The 23,346-nt window shown below is 39.0% G+C and overlaps 1 protein-coding gene across 4 annotated transcripts in view; it reads right to left on the bottom strand.

The window, feature by feature from the left end:
- ESR1 (estrogen receptor 1) overlaps positions 1-23,346 on the bottom strand; it is a 387,332-nt gene that overhangs the window by 67,032 nt on the left and 296,954 nt on the right. For all 4 annotated transcript variants that reach the window (XM_034991026.1, XM_034991025.1, XM_034991028.1 and 1 more), the window contains exon 6: positions 10,750-10,888. In XM_034991026.1, coding sequence (XP_034846917.1) covers positions 10,750-10,888 — 139 coding nt within the window. The remainder of the gene's footprint in view (positions 1-10,749; positions 10,889-23,346) is intronic.

Raw genomic sequence — 23,346 nt, 5'->3', positions numbered from 1 at the left:
ACAAGTTAATACTAAAGATCACCCATAAAAAGAAACCAGGAAGAATCACCTGTAAAGCCCTGAAAAATCCGCAAGCAGCACTGGAGATAGAGCCTGGTCAGAATTAAAGCCCGATTTGGAGCTGTCATAAATAAAGCGATGGGGCATTGATTCATAAGCAGACAAACCTTAGAAGATAAGTAAAATTTCATAGAAGGACTTAAGTTTATGAAGGAATTGAGCGTGTAATTAAGGATGCATCTCAAATCACTTGAGAAAATAATTTTTTCATAAATGGTGCTGGCAATACTGAAAGCCATCTGGAAAAATATAAAAATCTTTATTTCTTACTGTATATCAAGATAAATTCCAAATGGATGGATCCAAGACATAAGAGTAAAAAGTACCAAAAGCAAGCAGAAGGGAATATAATTATAACTTGGGGGCAGGGAAGCCATTCCAATAATGTGAAAGATTAATATATTTTTGCCATAAAACTTAACTTCCAAAAGCATTTTGCACACCAAAAACCTCCATAAACAGTTGAAATACAAATGAGAAACTGAGAAAGGATTTTGGCAACTTATACTGAGGAAAGCTAGTCTATCTCTAACATACCTACAGTTCCTAAAAATCAAGGAATAGAAAAAGACAAGCTGGTACAAAAATGGCCAAAAATATGAATACACAATTCACCAAAGAATAAATGAAAGGGCCTTTAAACATAAATAAGATGCTCGATTCCATTCAAAAGTAAAAGGAAATGTAATTAAAACCATCCGGAGATACTTCTTACCTATCAGATTGGCAAAAATCCAAAAGTTTGACAACATCTTCTACTGGAGAAGCTGTGGAAAAACAAGCCCTTTCATACATGGCTGGTGGAAAAGCACAATGACAACTAGCCAGTAAAAAATTCTCATGGGACATTACTGGATGGAGCTAGGACAGCAGCTCCCCTTGCTGTTGCTATCAGCAACTAGAGCTCCATGGCTTTTTACCACCAAACATTTCAAAAGCTAGTTTACATTTCCTTTCCCTAATTTTTCCTGCCCATCTTCTCTTTTATACATTATACTTTCACTTAACACATTGATACTCTGGTTGTTGTTGTTGTTGTTGTTGTTTTCCTACCTCTTTACTAAAAATGTCCTCTTTAGGGACAACTGTGATCCCCAATTAATAAATGCTTAGTGCCCTCCCCTTGCTCCTACACATCTCTCTGCAGTATTTAGCATAATTCATCCATCCCTCCCTTGGAATCAGAGACTGGGCTGCTGTTAAACAACTCTGCCTTAGCCCCAGGCTGGCAGGCGGGATTCTCTTCTCCTTACAACTCCTAAAGGTCAGACTTTTAAGAGGTCTTTCCTCAGCCCTTAAGACATCTCCTCCACTGTCTTGTCTGCTTATCATATTCACCCCACACTTCTACTTTTTTTTTTAAAGATTTTATTTATTTATTTGAGAGAGAGAATGAGAGACAGAGAGCACGAGAGGGAGGAGGGTCAGAGGGAGAAGCAGACTCCCTGCCGAGCAGGGAGCCCGATGTGGGACTCGATCCCGGGACTCCAGGATCATGACCTGAGCCGAAGGCAGTCGCTTAACCAACTGAGCCACCCAGGCGCCCCACTCCACACTTTTAACTATGGAGATGACTTGAATCTTCTATCTCCATCTCTCTTCTGACATCCAACTTCCTGCTGAACACAGCCTTTAGTATATCCTTTCTATACCTTAAACTCAACATGTATAAAGAAAAGCTCATCAGATATCCCCAATACCTACTCTTTCCTGAGTCTTTCTAACTCCTGTGCATAGCACTGTCATCCCTTCAATGGCCAAGACCACAGATCTCGAAACCTTCATCCGGGCGCTCTACGCCACACTCACACTGAAGTAAGGGTTTGCTCAGGCTCTGCTCTCCTCAGAGGCTGAGGTGGATCCAGCTGCAGCCTCAACTGCTCATCCTGACCAAACCTGGAAGATACAGGAGAAGCTCTTTCCTCTCAGGGGTATGCAGTAAGTAACCTTTCTTTATCATTGTATCATGCTTGTTGCTTCTTATTTTCCAATGATAAAGTCATGATGGATCTTAGAATCAGTGGCAATGAAGAGTGGTAAATCATGTAAACAGGTTAAGAAACTAATTCTCTACTATGGTATAAAAATCAAAGAAAATACCAATGGTATGCTTTTTCCATCTCTCTTCCATTTGATGAAATGAAAATACAGGTAAAATAACAAATAAGAATATTTAATGACTTAAAATGCCACTAGAAGCTTCAGAACAGAGACTTCATCCTTTTTCTTTGTATTAGGAGCCCACAAGAAGTCAACAACACCAAAAAAACTGGAACTTAATCATAGATCATAAGGTCATATAACCATGACACTAATAATAAAGACAATTTCGATAACAGGAAATGAAAACAAACATAGTAATTTCTTTTATCCTGAAGCCAAACCTCAATGTACTCATAAAATTAAGAGCTGTCATCAATAGGAAAATATCCAAGTAGTACGAATACCCTGACATAAGTAATATTTCAAAGATGCATAATCTGTGATCATTGACCTTGATAAACCTTTGCCAAAATCTCTTGCTGCCCTCCTAACAGCTCCAAAAGGACCAACACGTGGAATGTTCTCACCTTTAGAGTTATCTATAATCAGAGTGTACTTTTAGGCAGGATAAATGTATAGTAAGTATATTTATGCCAGCATGGGAATGTCAAGAGTGAATCGGTATATAAATGCAAGTGTAAACCAAGGGCTGATTTTTACTCTGAATCTATAACCATTAGAAATTGATGGAGGAAAATAACACTAGACATGAATGAACTGGAGTGCAGTGGGACCCTGCTTAGGTCTTGCTTTTGCTTGCATTCATTTGTATACCACTTTACTCTACCAGTAGACAGTAAATTCCCTGAGGACAGGTCTGCTTCTTAAACCTCTTTTTTTTTTTTTCATATCCTCCTGTATCATGCAGAAGCCCAGAGACATGGTGGTTCTCCATAAATATCTATTGAGTTGACTTACACTGAATCCTAACTTACACAGACTTGAGTTGTCGTCCTCCTTTATCATTGGATTTTAATGGGACTCGCTAAAATGCGTGAAAATCTTTCCGATGCCGACTATGGAGACATACCTGTGCCAAAAGCAGATCTGAAGGGGATTATTTGGTTATCCCTATGTAGCATGTACGCCTTAAGTAACATTAAGATACTTTAAAATTAAACTGTCAAAAATACTATTTTGATTATACTTAAGTCCATTAAGCTGATGTTTAATTGTTAATAGTAAATGGTAAATACAAAAATAATATGGTATGTAAAAATGTAAGAAGTCAAATTAACCTCCTACACAGGATTAATTCTTGGGTTGAAATTCTGCCTTTTCCTCTGGAGCAGTTTTACGTTCAGTGGATCCTCACTGTTTACAGGCTTATTCCTCTAGAGAAGTTAAAGACTTGTGGCTTAGCAAGGTTTAATATATAGTGCTACTTAGTTGCTTTTGTTTTTAAGGAGAAACCTTGGTTTCAACGGTTAGTTTTTTGTTGGTTTTTTTTTTTTTTGCCTTTTTCCAATAGAACCCCTACAAATGCCTTCATGACTTGATGGCCAAAATGACTTTTCCTGAAATGCCAGTATGTGTGTGTGTGTGTTTAATATCTTTCATGAGATAAAATTCAAGTGTCATAGAATTGCTCCATTTAAAGCATATAATGCAATTGGGTTTTAGTCAAATAAATATTTTGATTCATTTTCAATGACAGGTAAGCAGTAATAACAGCAGGTTGCTAATTTCTCCCCTTTTTGGCCTCAATTTTTCTCCTGTACTGTTTACAATTTCATATTCCCAGGATTTGTCAGAATGCTCAATGAAAGACTTTTACAAATCAGTCAACTGGCATCTGCCGTTGAGTAATTAAGGACTCGGAACCGGAAAGAACCAATGGATCCAGAGTCAGAATATAAATCTTCTTACCTGTATGCTCATACAATTAATGAGATAGAGCATAGAAGACAACCCACCACAGTACTGTACTCATTTAAAGAAGTTAAATAAATTTTGCCTTCCTTTCTTTTCTTTTTTTATCCAATTCTATAAAGTAGAGTGAAAAAAAGGTTATGAACACATTTCTTGAGATATGAATGAAGCAAAAAGTTACACAAACCAAAGCCCACCTGGAAAGTTATAGAGGGAATCCAGCAGAATTCCCAGAGTGACGAAAATTGTCTCCAGTTCAGGACTGACTTTTCTGATGGGTGGATCACTTGTCCCCCACCCCTCCCACTGCACCTGCTTCCCCAGGTACTATAATGCCCCCCTTCCATGCAGCACACATTTTTTAGAGAGGAAAAATCTGCAAAGGGAATAATATAGAGAGGTCCCTCTCTCCATACCCAAGAAACCTTTAGACAGATCACATTCTGAATTCATCACCTTATTTCAGAACTTTATTTTTTACTCTTCCAAATAAAGAATCTACAAAGAATTTACATCAAGCTTTACACGGGAAAAAAAAGCTACATTTTTTTCCAGTGATTATTTTTTTCTTTTTTCCTTTTATTTTATTATATTATGTTAATCACCATACATTACATCATTAGTTTTTGATGTAGTGTTCCCTGATTCATTGTTTGCGCATAACACCCAGTGCTCCATGCAGAACGTGCCCTCTTTAATACCCATCACCAGGCTAACCCATCCCCCCACCCCCCTCCCCTCTAGAACCCTCAGTTTGTTTCTTAGAGTCTATAGTCTCTCATGGTTCGTCTCCCCCTCCAATTCCCCCCCTTCATTTTTCCCTTCTTAATTTAAAAAAAAAAAAAAAGCCAATAAAAGTGTTGCTGGAAGCACTGTTTTACTTGCATGTTTTTATTTAGAAGTTTTTTTCTGAAATATTTACAATAAACAAGCTAAATTGAGAAATGTTCTTGCTTCTAGAAAATGACTTTTTCTTTTCCATTTAAAATGAATAATTTTATCATCTGGAAACAGTCTGCTATTTAGTAGAAGAGGCCAAATGCTTTCTCTGGTGCAGCAACCTGTTTTTCTCTTAAGGAAGAGAACTCATTCCTATCCCATGCCTACAAGTAGAACTTTCTGCTGTTCGATACCATTTCCTACAGGCAGAGCCTCCTGATGTGGGAGCAAGGGAAAGAGCTAGATCAACAACCCTCTGGCCAGATACTGTATGAAAGGAATATTCTATTTGTCGAATTAAGCCCTGCTTTTCAAATGGACGAATAGTTGTTTCTCTGAGAGTGAATAGGACTCAAAACAGAGTGCTTTGGCTTCACTGAGAAATCCGCAAATATTTTTCAGAATTTGTTAGCACTGATGGCGCCAGCAAAACAGAATTAGACTGTCCCTTGGAAACTGGATAGTCTTCCTGAACACGCAATTTACATTGTTTCCTCTAACATGACATCTGCCTTCCTGCCATAGCAAACTGTACTCCTGCAAGAGCAAAGAGACCCCACCTGGAATGATAGATGTTGAACATTTTCAGTCTATATTTTTCCAACGGGAGCACTCAAGCAGGACTAAATGAAGAGACGCATTCCTAGTTGACACAGAGGACATATTTTGTGTTTTCTGGTGCCAAAACACACCAGAGGATTAGGTGCTAGAATGGAAAGTAGTTCTCTCCATTTCCTGATTACTTTCACAGGCATTCTTATTATCTTTAACTTTCCTCTTGTAAAACACACACACACACACACACACACACACAGCATGAGAAATTACTGGGTTCTTTATTTATACCTTATAATAACCTTTATTTCTTGGTTTTCACAGGAAGAGATGACTGCATGAAGTGCTTGGAACTCATTGCTGCAGGACACAGGGAAGAACTGGAAAGTGTGGGTAGGCTAAGCAGACCAAGGGTAAAATTAGCCTTCGAGCATATGACTACCAGGAAAGCTCTGAACTACCAGAATCAAGATACCATGGGTTGTCATCAGGGAGTAAATCAGGCAATAACTCTTTTTAAATAAACTCAAGATAGGAACTATGTCCTCCATTCACAAATGTGGGATGGCAACCCAGCAGGTTCTGTATTCCTGTAATCACTAAACCCCGTGTGCCAGTTCTAACATCTGAGTAACTACAAGGCATGACTGGGACAAATTTTATCCTCCTGATGGTCTTGCAAGGCACAAGGTTTGAGAGAACGGGACATCATTGTCATCAATCGCAGATAAGCCCCGTCTCCAGTTAGCATTGGTAATCTGTGGGTGACGGGACTCCGTGGGACTCTTGGCTCTCTCTTTTCCCTGTTTCTATCATAGAGGTAAACAGCCAATGGAGGTGGCTGACTTTTCAAAGGTTGTGTCACAGAGCCTGAGCTAAAATTAAAAGGAGGACGCTAATGCTCATTTTGTGCTTACCAGCTGTCAGTTAAGCTTTGAAACTAGGGATTTCTATGGTTTGTTACAAAAAATGTTTACTGTGTACAATCTGATGGGAAAAGAGCAACAGGGAGGGCAGAGTGATTTATGCTAATCAGAGAGTTGGATGTTATCAAAAGGGCTAGAAGCCTGCAAGGTAAAAACATAAACAGTTATTCTCAGCTATCACTCAAAACCATCTTGCAGGTAGATGGAACTTCAAACGGGCTGCTGAGCACATATTTTTACTGGTATGCACAGATCAATGTCATCAAAGGGAGTCATCCCTCCAATACAAAGGGTAATTTAATAATATTGAAATTTCCTAATATTTGGGTGCATGTTAATTAGGAAAGTGTAGAAAATTTTATATTATAAATCAAATTTTTAATTTTTTATTTTATATTATTTACATAATTTACACTTATTTATATACTTTTCTAATTAGTAAAATGTGCCTGAGTGTCCTTAAATGCATTAAGATCTTGAGCAGTTTACTCGATAGTGGCTTTAGTTATGGGAAAAAATAAGAAGAAGCTTATCCCTGTTTGGAATTCAGAAGCTGCAGAACAGGTTTGTGGAGTAGAAGCAGAAGTGTAAACCTAAGCCAAGCACATTTAGTAATTTTAAAAATCTTTTCAAAACAGACGGATTTTAATTTCTGCAAAGTCTTTAAGGGACCAAGCCAGGAATTGATGAGTAACAATGAATAAGAAGTGAGTGAGTTGGATGCCAAGGATAGCTGAAATGACCATCAGATGTAGATTCTACTGACTGCCACAAACCACCCCGCTGACCTCAGCCAGTGAGATTAACAAACAAGATTAACAAAGACTTACTGGGAGTCATAGAAGACTTTGTGCATTGGAAGTAAGAAAAAGTTGAACAAGCTCTGGTTGCTGCCCACAAGAAGCTTACGAGCAGGTGAGGAAGAGAAGACACACAATCACAATGTCTGCATGGCAGAAGGGGACTGAGAGCAGACCACACGCAAGAACTGAGACCAAGGAAAGGCCCCCTTCACCTACAGAGGGGAGAGTGTAAAGAAGGGTTTAATGGAAGAGTACATCTGAAATAAGCCATAAAGAACGGATATATTGCTGACAAGGAATCCTAAAGGCAGCCTTTCAGAAAAACTTGAAATGTGTAGTTACGTTTATGCCCCTCGGGCTGAATTCAGTACCCAGGTGTTTTTAGCCTGGACAAGAGCTCACCAACTTCACCTAATCCTCGGCACTGCCTTTTGGACTCACACCCACTGGCCTTCCTCATTTACAGCATTTGACTGGTTCTGCAGATGTTTGTGTTTAGAGAGTCATAATAGAGAGTCATAATTATCAAGATAAGAAGTCTAGACAGTGTCTTCTAAGGAACAGAAAGAGCCAATTGAAGCTGAGTCAGGAAGCGTTGGGATCACAACTGTGCCTTAAAGAAATCGGGGGCAACACTGTGGGGGCCAGACTGAAAGAAAGAAGGGTGGTGGCCAAGAGAGACAGACGGTAGTGGAGAGGCAATAATCTGGAGAAGGGACAGTGAGGACCTGTGCAGAGGGCACATGCGGGCAGAGGGATGGAGACCAAGGGGAGATATGGATTTAAGAAATGGTTCAGAAATGACTTGATAGCTGGATAACCTAGTGGGGGGTGGTATGTGTGAAATCCATGATTAACTTAAACTTTATAGCTTCAGTGTCCAGGTGAATGTTGATGTCACAAACAAAGAGAATAAAGAAAAGGAACAAGGGGCGCCTGGGTGGCTCAGTCGTTAAGCGTCTGCCTTGGGCTCAGGTCATGATCCCAGGGTCCTGGGATCGATCCCCGCATCGGGCTCCCTGCTCAGCGGGAAGCCTGCTTCTCCCTCTCCCACTCCCCCTGCTTGTGTTCCCTCTCTCGCTGTGTCTCTCTCTGTCAAATAAATAAATAAAGTCTTAAAAAAAAATAGTAAAAAAAAAAAGAAAAGGAACAAAATGGATAAGGCAGATAATATATTCAAGGGAGGGATATGGTGAGTCTGAAGAGCTTACAGCTCACTGAAGTAGAAAAGTCTAGAAGAGTTGTTCTCAACCAGGGTCAATTTTGCACCTCCCCTCCTGCCACACACTGGGCATGTTTAGAAATGTCCAGAGACATTTGGGGTTGTTATCACTGGGGAGGAGGGGTGTTATGAGCCTCTAGTACGTAGGGTTCAAGGGTCCTGCTAAACATCCTAAAATGTATGGAACAGTCACCACAAGAAAGAATGAACCTGCTAAAAATGTCAGTAGCATAGACACTGAGAAATCCTGGTCTAAAGGAAGTGAGAACTTCCAATCGAGAACTGAAGAAAGTAGGAACAGAGGGAAATGAGAAATTTCACTCATTCACACTGCAGTAAGAGACTTGAGAGAATATTACCTACAATGAAAGTATGTGGGAAAGGAAGAGAAGCAGGTGGTGGACAAAATCCTAGGCAATATCAATACCTCATTAGCAAAATGAGTTCTTTGGGGTGGAGTAATGTCACAAATCATTTCACATTTATTTTTTAAGTCAACTCTACCCCCAACATGGGACCCGCATTCATAACCCCAAGATCAAGAGTTGCACGCTCTACTGACTGAGCCAGCCAGGTGCCCCAAACCCTTTTATATTTAAAATGCCATGACATGATGACTGTTTTCAGAAAGTGTTACTCAGAAAGATAGATATGAATGAAATGGGGAATCATGGAGAAGATCAGTAATGAATGAACATCCTAAAAAATTAAGCATTGAAGATACATTCCAGTCTGTAGCAGGGAAGGATTGTATGTGGTCTGCAAATTTGTTATAACTTGGTCACAGAACCACACAGCTGTAACACAAGAAAATTAAGAAAGAAGAAGTTGGAGGAGGAGGAGAGGGAAGAGGTGGATGAGAAGAAAAGAAGGAAGAAACAAAGGAAAACAAAGAAGAAGAGGTGTGGAAGGGGGAAAATGGCAAGAGAAACAAGGGGAAGAGAGAGAAGGAAAGGAGAACAGTAGAGACACCTCTAAAAGACACAGAATACAGTGCGAGCGAAGTTCTAAAGAACAAGACTCGTAGCCATCCTCGAAAATTTTGCCAAACTCTAATATGGGAATCTAGTCCACGAACAGCAAAATCTGCTTCTTGAACTGTATCATCACTGTTTTTCAAAAGCTATCTAACACAAAATGACGAAATAGTAAGCAATACCTGTACAGTTCTCTAGTACTTAAATAAATTTTGCTGTCACTCTGCTCCACTAGGGCTTGCCAGAGGTTAGGGGGCCTGGAGAGGGACAGGAGATGGGGAGGTAGTGGGGAGCTCCAAAGTGAAGGAATGTGGAAGGATGCATCATAGCCACCTTGGCAGCCTTAGACTGCCAAGCAAAGGCAAAGGAAGTTTGTGAGAAACAACTAGAAGATGGTCTTTTCCCATTCAAATTGTTATGTGGCCCACAAATACTAGGTATGCCTGGAAACCAAGAGAGGCATCACTGACCCAGAAAGAGGATGAAGAACATGTGCACAGGACAGAGGCAGTATGAGTGTTGAGCCAGATAGATCTTGAATTCCAAACTTGGCTCCACCATTGGCTAGTTTGATGCTGTTTGTGAGTAGCAGAATGGCTCTGAAACTTAGCTTCTTTCTGGTCAAGTGTGAATGGTGGGCTTCCCAGGCATGCTGTGATGTTTAAAGGACATCATGGATGTAAAGCGTCAACCCAAATAAAACACATTAAATAAGGTTGCACATTTGAAAACAGAAATCTTCACTTCTGTAAATGAACAAGTAACTTTTATGAATTGATAGAACTGGGAGTGGTCTTCAGAATGCTGGTCAAATTTCCTCCTTTAGCTGATAGGAAAATTGGAGAAGGAAATGAAGAGGCTATTGTGGTTTTGATGTATGTGGGCCAAAAGAGACCTTAATTAAAGGAAGGTTATTCATTTTTTTAATATAAGATGAAGGTAGAGTTAGAAAATTAGAGTCCATAGTTATATAGATGTGTATATATATACACATATATACATATGTATATACATATATATATACACATATATATATACATATGTGTATATATATAAACATACATCTTATATGTATATGTACATACGATATACAAATTATATATGTGTATATTAGAAATAACAGAACTTCTCTGAGGATGCTCTATTATGATGCCTAGCATCATCCAGCAGAAAGTTGTCCTTAACTTTCTGTGAACTTCACTAGACTATATCTCCCACATTCACCCCTTTGTAAAGTAAATCTATCTCATAAAGTTCTTGGGTGCTTCACAGAGTACCAATAAAAGAGTTTTAGGAATAAACTGGTGATTATAAAGGATATGCTTCCCCCAAGCTACAGTCAGGTCACTTACCTGTCCAGGAGCAAGTTAGGAGCAAATAGGAGCTTCCCTGGGTGCTCCATGGAGCGCCAGACAAGTCCAATCATCAGGATCTCTAGCCAGGCACATTCCAGAAGGTGGACTTGATCATGGAGGCTCAAATCGACAAAGCCTAAAACAAGACAAGAAAACCCTGCTGACTTAAAATGAAAAGTCGTCATTACCAATGAAATGAATGCAACGAGGCATCTATTTCCTATTAGATGGTATGGCATGTAATGGAAGCACACTGGATAGGAAAGTTAAGTAACTATTTCTAAATCTAGTATATGAATGAACATTAAGGTAGCAGTAAGTTTCTTGGTGCCTGAGTGTCACATCTATAGAAATATGCTAATTTACACAACCCACTTGGCTTTTTATAAAGTTCTATACTTAGTGTTAAAACTTATTATCTTAGACATTGTTTTTTACTTAGACATCTCTAATAGCCCTATGTGATTACTATATTTCATTTCTGATTCAGTTGCAGATATTTAGGTATAAGAAATTTAAACTATTTGCCTTAAACCAAACAGGAATTAGAGCACAGGCAAGAGCAAAGTCACTAAATTTCTATTTCTTTGTTTCATCACTAAGCCGTGCTCTTTTTTTTCACACCATGTAAATGAAAGTCTAATGAAATAGCATGTGTAAATAAATAACTTGGGGGAGAATGAGTCAGATGAATAAAGTTGACACTATAATTACTTCTAGTAGTAAATACTAATGTGCCCTTGTTTGATAAAGGCTTTAATAGGAGATTAAAGTTTTTCCTAATCATTACTGACAATATGGCAGATGCCTAATGATAATAATAATAACAACAACAATAAGCAAGAGGAGGAGAAGGGGAAAAGGGAGAGGAGGAAGAAGAAGAAGGATGAGGAGGAAGAAGAAGCAGAGGAGGAGGAGGAAAATGGCCAACTTATTGAGCCCTTACTACAGTTTTGAAGTACTAAACAATTAGCTGATCATTTCTGATACATGAATGGGCCATCCTTACTGCTAAGTAGGTGACTAACCATATAGAGAAACCCCAACTAGAGAAAGACCTCAGAGTCTATGCCCCCTGGGAGTCATCATTCCCTAATCAAACCTCACAAATTCTATCTTTGAAGTAACACTAAAATTCTTCCTCTCCTTTCTATAGTCCCACTGTTACTATTTTAATTTAATTCCTAAGAGTCATCTTTCTGACTTTTGTAAATCAACATAATTATTTTGAGACTTACCCATGGTCTTCCATGTATGAATAGTTGATTCTTTTTATCGCTGAGTGGTATTCCATTGTATGGAAATATACAATAAATAAATACAATTTGCTGATCCTTTCATTGGACATTTGGGTTGTTTGGGGCTATTACAAATAAAGTTTTTATGGGCGCCTGGGTGGCTCGGTCGTTAAGCGTCTGCCTTCGGCTCAGGTCATGATCCCAGGGTCCTGGGATCAAGGCCTGCATCGGGCTCCCTGCTCAGCAGGAAGCCTGCTTCTCCCTCTCCCACTCCCCCTGCTTGTGTTCCTGCTCTCGCTATATCTCTCTCTGTCAAATAAATAAAATCTTAAAAAAAAAAAAAACAAATAAAGCTTTTATGAGCAATCTATGTACTAATTTTTTGTATGAACATAGGCTTTCATTTTCGGGGGGTAAATACTTAAGAGTCCAATGGCTGGATCATACAGTAGGCATATATTTCACTTTTTAAGAAACTGCTAAATTGTCCATTTTATATTCCCACCAACAATAGATGAGAGCAATAGTTGCTCCACATCCTCACCGATACTTGGTATCGGCAGTCTTATTTTTTTTTATCATTTAAAACAATTTTTTTATTTAAATTCAATTTAGTTAACATATAATGTATTATTAGTTTCGGGTAGAATTTCTTTTTAATTATAGATATTCTAGTAGATGTACAGAGGTATCACACTGGCTCTGTGGTTTTAATTTGCATTTCCCTAATAACTAATGATGTTGCACATCTTTTCATGTGCTTCTACCAGATCATTATCATACATTGTATTGATGTTAATTATGCATTTATCTGTAAATTCTGCTAGGCTGCATATTCATCAGAAGCACCAGATGCACGATTCTATCAAATTCTGCTTTTTAAAACCAATACTTCTCGCACCTTCTCCTACATAAATCAACCGTTCCAAGGACCATAACAGTGTAGACTTTCTCAGAACAGGTATTGGAAAAAGTGAGTTTCACTCATTTAAAGCAGGGCTTGCAAGCGGAGAAAAAATGGGTAGCTCTGTTCATTTAAAAAAAAAAAAAAAACCCAAAATATTAAAACACAGTGACTGGGTTTCAGGCCTCCTTGATAGAAAAAGGAACAGGTATCTGTACAACCTACAGATATTTACCTCTGGAGTACACTGGGTTAAAATGGACTAACCTTGTTCTGGAAGAAACAGTGCCTGAGGCAATAGGAAATGTTTCTTTTTCTCAATACCCAGTGTCTAATGGGATAAATTGACTCCAGTGAGCAGTACTTAAAAGGAAAGCTCTCAAGGAAGTTTTAATTCTCTAAGATTTTACCCCGATCTTTTGGGTAAAGCCTCAGAATAGCAATGTAAATGGACACTGTCAATTAAGCTCACTTTCAGAAATACTAACATTCAAAAGTGATGTCTTCTGGGATGCCTGGGTGGCACAGTGGGTTGAGCGACCAACCCTTGGTTTCTGCTCAAGTCATGATCTCAGGGTCGTGAGACTGAGCCCTGTGTTGGACTCCACACCTCAGCATGGAGTCTGCTTGAGACTCTCTCTCTCCCTCTCCCCCTCCCCCCGACGCTCTCTCTCGCCCACTCTCTCTCTGTCTCTAAAATAAATAAATCTTTTAAAAAAGTGATGTCTTCTTTCATGACATTCACTGTCTTATATGGGAAAAAATACAATCATGTGATAATGTCAACCATGATGACACGTACACCATGTTATTCAATACCCTCCAGAAACCTCAAACCCTCACACAGGATGAGATTGGGGAGTACCTTTTGAGAGAACCACAGCTGGTCACACAACCTTTCAATTTTGGAAAACCAAAGGAGTATTTTCTGGTAGTAACCTTACATATTAAACTGAATCATACTTTTTAATTCTCGCTTCAAAACTTTAGTGCAGGGCACCTGGGTGGCTCAGTCGGTTAAGCGACTGCCTTCGGCTCAGGTCATGATCCCAGGATCCTGGGATTGAGCCCCACTTCGGGCTCCCTGCTCCACGGGAAGCCTGCTTCTCCCTCTCCCACTCCCCCTGCTTGTGCTCCCTCTCTCCCTGTGTCTCTCTCTGTCAAATAAATAAATAAAATCTTAAAAAAACAAACCAAAACCTCAGTGCTATTTAAGTCTGACACTTTTAGTGGTCTCTTGGGTGCCTCAGAAGCTCACCATAACCATTTGTACCACGCAAGTCTGGTGATTATGAAATCTGTCTGAAGTATGTCTGTTAGCAATAGTTTTCAGTCTGGGTCTAGCAAAATTGCCTGGGCCTTCTGTTGAGATGATGTAGATCTCTCAAAAAGAAATAGTCTCTTTAGTTATCTTTCCCAGCTGTGCATATTGCCTTCAGACAGGGTTATTATATCTCTTGCATAGTGCCCTTTGCAAGTTCCTGGGGCAGGGGTGGCAGTGGAGGCGCAAAGATGACTATCAATCAACCTTTCTTGATGAATGTGAAGGCCACTAAAGACTGTCCATTAAAGACTCTAAATTCATAGCCAGCGGAGATCAATAATGTACTAAATCCCAAACAAAATTATATTATCTATCAATAGACATCAAGTTTCAATCCTTAGCTTTTTCCTTATAAACAAGAGGAATGATCCAATGTGCAGTTTCAACTGGATCTGCTATAATAACATAAAGGCATTCCACAAGGCCTTTCTTGAACACCTGAAAGTGTTGCCGAAATGAAGATGGGAGGGAGAAGCATTTATGGGATATGAATAGAGGCATCAGTGACAGATATTCTTACAGGTGACATAGTGAGAGACGATTCACCTCCCATCACTTGGGGACTCACATCTTAGTGACAGGGACAGTGACAAGGGGCCCTGGGCCTGTGGAATCCACACCAGTGGGACAGAATGCATACCTAAAAAGTAGTAACAAGAGTTTATTGAGACCAAAGGAGATCAGATGTAAGGAAATCTCATTTTATAAAATAGAATTTTAAAAGAAAGCAAACATGGGTCTTTTCCTCTAGCCCACATTCACAGATCGAGTGTAATAGAGTATCTAGAGATCGAATATCCTGGAAGACAGAAATGTCTCACCTCCTACTCCCCACCCACTAGGTGGGCAGGGATCTAATGAAGTTGAGGGAGGTCTCTTTCACAGAGAAATAACCCCTTATGCATACAACTGACTCATTATCTCTAGCTTCATCACCGCATAAATACATTCCTGCCTTCTGTCCTCCATTATAAAATAACTGTTTTTCCTCCAAGATTTTTATCTTAGTTTTAACTGTGAAAGAACCTCATGGCATGTCCTCCTCTTTCCCTTGGGCCTCATGAGACCCTAAACCCTCTTCCCCACTCTGTTGGAGCCTGCCAGACAAATTACTTAATTTGCTTTGGCACACAGGAAATCCTTCAAGCCTCACCCTCCCTTATGGGGTATGACGTGGCTCTTAGAAATGACATTGAAAAGTGTGCTGAGATTCTTAGGCAAAATGACTATTATAATATGAATGCTTGTGAAGTTCTGCACTGCAGTGGGGTAAAAGGTAAATCACAGTGGCTCTTCAGGATAAGCATGAGGAAAAATAAGCACTATGGTAATTATATTTCTTATTTCCATGGGATAAATCTATAGAGAGGCAAAGTGAGGAAGAAACCTTGTGGAAGAAAAAAAGCAACTAGAAACCAGGTGGTTGGTTCCCTTAGTAAATCCACTGGAAAAAAATATTAGTTTCCTGACCTTCAGAAAAAATTAATCATGTTCTCAGTCATATGATGACCCCAATGTTCTCCAAAATGTCACTTATGAAATTGCCTATTAAATGCTTTTTGTATTGCTTTAACTCAACGGGAGAAGATTTAAATAATTCACCTCTTCCTCTGGATGCCAAAGACTCAGTGAAGAAGGAGAAGATGAAGAAGAATGAGAAGGAGGAGGAGGAGGAGGGGAAGAAAGAGATGAGGAGGAGAAGAAAGGGGGGAGCAGAAGAATGGAACATGAGACTATAGCATAAAGACAGCTACAAGCTGAACAAAATTGGGGATTTCTGGGAGAAAGCCTACAGAACGGATAATACCAGAGGAACCTAGATCCCAGTTCAAATGCTGAGCAGTCTTCATGCCCTCCATTTGTAATATTTTTTCTTTTTTCTCCAGAAAATCGTCACTTGATATCATACTATGGACATGTACCCCATGATATGACCTCCCGCCTCCAAATAAAATCTTAGATCCTCTTTTTAGGCAGTCCCATTATAGAGAGACCCATTAATACTGTGATTTCCATTCTATAACTCTTTAAGCATATCCAATAATATACAAGTACTGAAAAAGTTTTAAGAAATGAGCTGAACCCATTTAAACAATTTCATCCACCACTCTTACCAAATACATAGCACTGTTACAAAGTAAAATAAATGGCAACAGATTATCAGTTGTTTAGAAATATTGAATGACAATGCAAGAACATGGGCCTCCTCCCCAGCCTGCCCTACATCACTATGTCTGTGTGTATTCCGGCTTTCCTCTGCTATAATAAAGGGAAGTGTGCAGAGGCCCCCCCCCTCTGGTACAATATCACTTATCCAACATTCTTATGCAATCACCATACTCATAGACATCCACCTTGCCAATACCGAGCTGACACTTTCTTGAGGCTACAACAGCCCTCAATTCTCAGGCCCGATTACGAGGTATTTCCAACATGGGATTTTTTTTATTATGGGGAGGGTACACCCCCCTCCCATCCTCCCAACGGAATGAAGAGGAGAGAAATAATGAAAAGAGTATGAGCTGAAAAGTCAAGTAGACCTGGCTTGAAGTTCTTCTGCGGCCTACAGCCAGTTACTTAAGATCTCTGAAAGCTCTTCCCATCTGTAAAATGCAGATGGACTGACCTACCACTTTGGGTTATTGTAAAAATTAAGGAGCTGGCAGATGTCCCAGAGTACCAGAGTCCTACTCAGTGAATATTCGTTCTCCTTCCTATTCATCCCAATAGGCCTGGAACTTCTTCCTAATAGAAGGGAACATGACTTTTGCAAAGCACCAAGAGAAATGTTTTATTTCAAAATATTTTAGATTTAGAGCTTCAAACTTAAATTGGGCACTTTGTGTTTGCCCTAAGTCATGTTGTGTTTTCTGTTTATATTTTTCTTTTTATTTATATACAAAAATAACCTAATAAAAAGGATAAAAGACTTCCTGGACATCAAACAGCTCTTACAAAACAACGTTTTCATGATTTAAAAGTGGAGGGAACAAGAGCATGTGGATTATATTTCTCCTAAAATACATATGCAAAGAAATGAGAAAAGAAAGCACATCTGGGGTTTTATTACACTCAAAGCATTTCAAGATGTTTAGCAAATCCAGAATGCAGCTGTATTTGTACACCCCAATAAATGGTCAATGGTTTTCTACTAAACTCAGCAGACTTCCACACTGTGTTTGCTGCTCCTTATTTGCCTTGAGATAGAACAAAACTTGCCCTATGGTGACGACCTCCCTTGGGAAATAAAACAGCGTTCTCGAGGCAATACTCAGCAATAAAAACCAGTGGTAAGTGAAGAACTGAATGTGACAAATTTGATATTTTAAAAATATGTCACATTTAGCATAGTTGATAGCCAATTAATTTGAGTTGAGGTTGAAGAATTCAGGGCAGAGTTTTTAAAGTAAACAAAATAGGGTGGGGGGGGCAGAGGGAGAGAGAAAATCTCAAGCAGACTCCCTGCTGAGCATGGGGCTCAATCCCAGGACCCTGAGATCATGACCTGAGCCGGAATCAAGGGTCAGACATTTAATCGACCAAGCCACCCAGGCACCCCAACCATTGTTGGGCTTTAACCACCATCCCCCACACCATATACACCCATTATAACGCTCCTTTGAAAAATTATTAGACTTACCCATGGAAATGTATTCAGACTTCGAAAATTTTCTAGCATTTTTTTCCCTGCTCTGGACATTAGGCTAGATTTTTTTTTTTTTTTTTTTTTACAGTAGGTTCTATGTCCAGTGTGGGGCTTGAACTCAGGACCCTGAGATTAAGAGATGCATGTTCTACTGGCTGAGCCAGCCAGGTGCCCCCTGGACTTTAGGCCAGATTTATTGTTTAGTCATCATAAACACTTCTAGGTATGGATTTGTGTGTGCCATAGCTTATGGTTACATTTTACTTACCTGCCAATATTTGATTATGTTTTACACATCAACACATAGGATATGAAAAAAGTATATGGAAATAAATTGTGTCTATCTGGAGAGGTAATTATAGAACTTCTCTGATTAGCAAAAAAAGTAGAGCTACATTGAAAAGCACCTCAAGATCTTAAGGTTTAGAATTATATATTGTATCATATGTAAAATAGTTATAACACAAAGAAGGAAATTATTCTTGACCTTAAATAGGAGCTTCATAAAATATTTCCCTGAACTTTTATTTAGCAGTTTTGTTGATGACACAGTTTTAAATGGCCAGATACATATTTTCTTATTTTTCTAAGGCTGGATAGATCTTAATTCTGATCACAGCATTGTGAAATTGTGAATATTTTCTTTTTAAAAATTATGTTCTCAGTTTTGAATATGTCATTGCATCTTTGGGAAAGGGACAGATGAAGCTATTGGGCTATGTCCCTCATATAAGCATTCATTTATTCTGCAAATTTCTCTCTAAATTTAATAACAAGAAAAGGTTTTCTTCTCCTAGAGAATTGATGTGTTCCTTTTGGTGGAAAGTAAGAACAACAGGGCTTACTACAGACTGTATGAAGCCCTATGTCAGGAAGCACAGACATAAACACAATATCCAAAGGCAATAATAATTTTACCTGCTTCCTGGGAAAATGACTGCCTTACTTCTGACTGTACTATTGAATTACAAGGTACCTCATATCAGACTTTGCCAAGTAGATAGAGGAATAAATCATTAAAATATATGTTTGTTTCCACACACACATAACTATCCCCCTTTTTTTCTTTCTATTCAACAAAAAATATGTTATGTGATGACAGATAAGGAAGTGGTTTGTTAGGAGAAAAGAATTAATCTCACAACTATATCTGACTCCAAAAAGAAAAATAAGTCAAGACTTTCAGATATCAGGATTAGACTTGGGGATCAAAAAAAATGTCCCTCAGAGAAAACAAAGCAGATGGCAACTCTATCTTGTTACCAACCCCATCTGTATTACACTCAGAGCCTTGGTTTATGAAGAGATGGTTGTCATGACAATAAGCATTTGAGAAGAGTTCTGGAGAAGCTTATGGATTTAAGAGTGTCTCCTAGCTTCCCAATTTTTGAAGTACACACAAAAAAACCATTCCCTCCGTCCACCAAATAAACAATTCTATTACTTCTTGTATTGGCTACAATTATTCTCTGTTGACAGTATACATTTTTTGTACTCTCTCATGTCAAAATCCTCCTTGGAGGGACAGAAAAGCTCTTTACTCTGATACGGCACAGCTTGAAGGTAAACTAGTCTTTTATTTTTATTCAGCAAGGGCAATGGTATTAACTACAACTTAATTTTTTTTCCTTACCAGCTCAGGAAAAAAATCAATTTCGGCTTAAATGAAGAAGGGGGAAAAAAAGTAAAAGAAATTATTTTCCAGTTTCTGAGAGTAGGTTGCAAACTAAAGAAGGAAAAAATTAATAAACTATAAAGTAAAGTACTTAAGCTTGTCCCTTGACGTGCTTGGCAAATGCACAGGAAGGCCAGCACTGTGGAGCGGCGCTGGGTTCGCTCAGGAAGAGCATGGATTGGCTGTGTTTGAAAAGTCAACAAGCACTTGTACCTTGGAACATACATTTTTTCCTATCTACCTAGAAGCAGACCTACAGAGGCATTTCAAATACTATTGTCATCAGTCTGAGTTTTCCGGATAACTGTATGTTCCCGGGAAACACTACAAACGTCAATACAAACACTGAGAGGGAAGCAGACAATTCTTTTTAAGCAAGTCCCCTAAACAAATGGACAATGATGATTTCCTCCTCCTACCTGCTCCCTGCCTAAGCCCCTCAGTGAAATCAAAATTGATGATTTTCTTACAGTCTTAGGGAGTGTTTTCTGACATACACACACACACACACATACACACATTTGCTAGAGGAACACCCATTATTGCTGATGACCCAGGGACATCCAGTTCTAGAATGAATTAGGAGCAAAAAAGAGGCTTATTCTCTCATTGTTTTTACTTAAATTCAGAATATTAAAATGGGAGTCTTCCAAGGCAAAATCACCAAGAAATAACAGAAATGCTGAGTAGCAAATCATATAACAACACTGCCTCTGAGAAACCAGAGGATAAGGCAAAGGACCCCATTCCAAGAACGGATAGGCAGTCCCAAGTCTGAGGTTAGTGGGGACCTGAGAGTCTCACAAGCACACGGGGGATTTATTTAGAAAAGTGTGCTTCCTCCCTTCCAGTCTTCCTCACAGCTCCCTCCTCTCACATTCTTGCCATTAACCTACACGAATTTCAGCCCCAAAGAGAACAAACAACAAAATAAAGGAAAAAGAATCATTTCAGCCTCCATCCCAGATCTGAAGTCAGTTATCACTGACCTTAATTAAACCACTGTAGAGAGAGCCCATAAAGAAATTAGAGAGCCAGAGACTATTTTCCTTTAACCCATGATGGATCCTTTTATAACCACAGCAGATCTTTCTAGGCCATTAAATAACCATGCTAAAAATAAGGTGGGTAGCTAGGAGAGCCTATAAGAGAGATTCTCTAAATGCTAATTACCTTCAAAGCAAGAACTATTTCATTTCTTAGTTCAACACAGCCCTTGGCTTGGTATTAGGTTCCATCAACAATGTTGACTCCCTATGGATTACAACAGGAACTACAGCAATATTTCCTAATAAAAATAAATAGTAACTGTATTAGTTTGGTAGAGCTGCTATAACAAAGTACCACAAACTGGGGAGCTTAAAAAAAACAAAAAACAGAAATCAGGAAACAACAGTTCTGGAGGCCAGAAGTCTGAAATCAAAAGTCAGCTGGGCCATGCTTTCTCCAAAGATGCTAGGGAAGACTCTGTTCTATGTCTTTCTCTTAGCTTCTGGTGTTGCTGGCAATCCTTGGCATTCCTTGGCTTACAGATTCATCATTCCAATCTCTGCCTCCATCATCACGTGATGTTCTCTGTGTGTCTTTGTATCTGTTCTCTTTTTATAAAGACTCCAGTCGTATTGGATTAGGGCCCACACTAACTGAATATGATCTCATTTTAACTTGATTACATCTGTAAAGACTACTTCTAAGTAAGGTCACATTCACAGGTACTAGAGCTTAGGACTTCAACATATCTTTTGGGGAGATGCAATTTAACCCACAACGATAACAAACTGTAAACACTGTACCTCTTACATGGTCATGCTCAACATGCACTAAATACTATTGAGCATCTCCAATATATATAAACCGGCATGAGGCTGGGTATTGTGAATACAGAGATGGGACAAGATTCTTATTCTCAAAAAGGTCATAGTCTATAAAAGAATCAAAAAAATGTCATAATACAGTAATGACATGTGTTGAGTGCCAACATAAGGAAAATATCTGAGCAGTGGGCACCTTTAATCTCTGAAGCTAGAGAAAAGGTGGGATTCCTGGGGCGCCTGGGTGGCTCAGTCGTTAAGCGTCTGCCTTGGGCTCTGGTCATGATCCCAGGGTCCTGGGATCGAGCTCCGCATCAGGCTCCCTGCTCAGCGGGAAGCCTGCTTCTCCCTCTCCCACCCCCCCTACTTGTGTTCCCTCTCTGGCTGTGTCTCTATGTCAAATAAATAAATAAAATCTTTAAAAAAAAGAAAGAAAGAAAAGGTGATTCCTTAGGCTACAACATATGCTTTCCCCTCTTCCCAGTACACTCTTATTTAATGACTTCAACTCTCTCAGCAACAAGATTAAGTTCTTATCCTACAGTAGCTCTTCTCTGTATCAGTGCTTATTTGCAAATTCATCTCTCTCATGGGACTGGAAACAGACTGAGCACAAAAACTATGTCTTGATGACATTATACCTGCAGTACTTAATGTCATACCTGGCTGAGAAAAAGCCCTTAAATAAGTATTTTTCAAATAAACAGGGGGGAATAGGTAAATAAATGAATGAGATAAAATGAGTGCAAATGAATTATCTTTTGCAATTTGAAGGACTTCCTGGAAGAAGATCTCCAGTTTCTCAGTGAAGCAGAGGTGAGAAGAATAAGGAAGTGACAGGGTAGGATGTTAGAAGAGCATAGTGGAGGACTGAGACAGTTGCTGTGGAAATAGGAGGAACGCAAGAGCAAGAGGAATTGTGAGAGAGAGAGAGAGACCAAAAGAGAGAAAGAAAGAGAATGCACTGGACTGGCAAGTAGAATATTTGGGAAACCGCTGTTGGACTCTCCAATCTAACTAAAAATCAGTCTAAATATGATCATAGAACAAAATATTAATGTATCTTTCCCTTTAACCAGAAAATTATCCTTTTGAATATAATGTCACTTACATCCTAAAAATTCAGTATAATCTATGTGTAGACCCAATTTTTTAAGGAGCAAAAGAGTGAAGCATGGAGCACTGGGTGTTATATGAAAACAATGAATCATGGATCACTGTATCAAAAACTAATGATGTATTGCATGGTGACTAACATACATAATAAAATAAAATTAAAAAAAATTAAAAAATAAAAAATACCCAATGTATTTTTTCCTACAAAGAAAAAGAAAAGTATTTAGTAACATTCCTAAATACAGTACTCATTGGAGTACTTAAAAGCATGAATTAATTACAGAAAAATTAATTGCTTCATTCTTTGGAACACCTACTATGTGTCAAGCATATATTGATGTTAGGGACAAAAAAAATTTAATGTCTTGGTCTCTGACATCAAAGCTAAGAGAGAACAGTCCAATTAAAAAATGATTGGAAAAGAGTATCTAAGACCACATTGGAAGACTATCCAGGATTCACTGCACACAGGACTGGCACCTAATCCAGAGATGTAAGACTTCCTCAGATTTCTAATTCACATCTCCATAGAATACTTGATGGAAAAGGAGGCAATGCGACAGAGGGACCAGAGGTATGGCATGACCCTGAAACTGTCCCTACACCAGACATGCAGGGATATAGAACTTAGCAGGAGGAAGGAGTGGTCAGAAATGTGGCTGTAGAAGGAAGAAGGAGCCAGGGGGTGCTCAGGAGTTCTGGCTTCAGCCTTGAGGCAAAGAGATACCGCTGAAACATTTTAAAAATAGGAGTCTTAGCTAGGGTGACGGCAAGGAGAATGAATAGAGACTAATTGCTGAGATATCAAGGAAGGAGAATTAACTGAATTTAACAAATGAGGGATGAAAAGAGGGGGAGGAGTCAAGGATCTCTAAAGTGT

This window comes from Mirounga leonina, unplaced genomic scaffold, assembly GCF_011800145.1.
Source record: "Mirounga leonina isolate KUSES-001 unplaced genomic scaffold, KU_Mleo_1.0 Mir_53, whole genome shotgun sequence".
Classification (NCBI taxonomy): domain Eukaryota; kingdom Metazoa; phylum Chordata; class Mammalia; order Carnivora; family Phocidae; genus Mirounga; species Mirounga leonina.
Note: the sequence above shows the minus strand (reverse complement) of the source record. Positions and strands in the feature narration are given on the sequence as shown.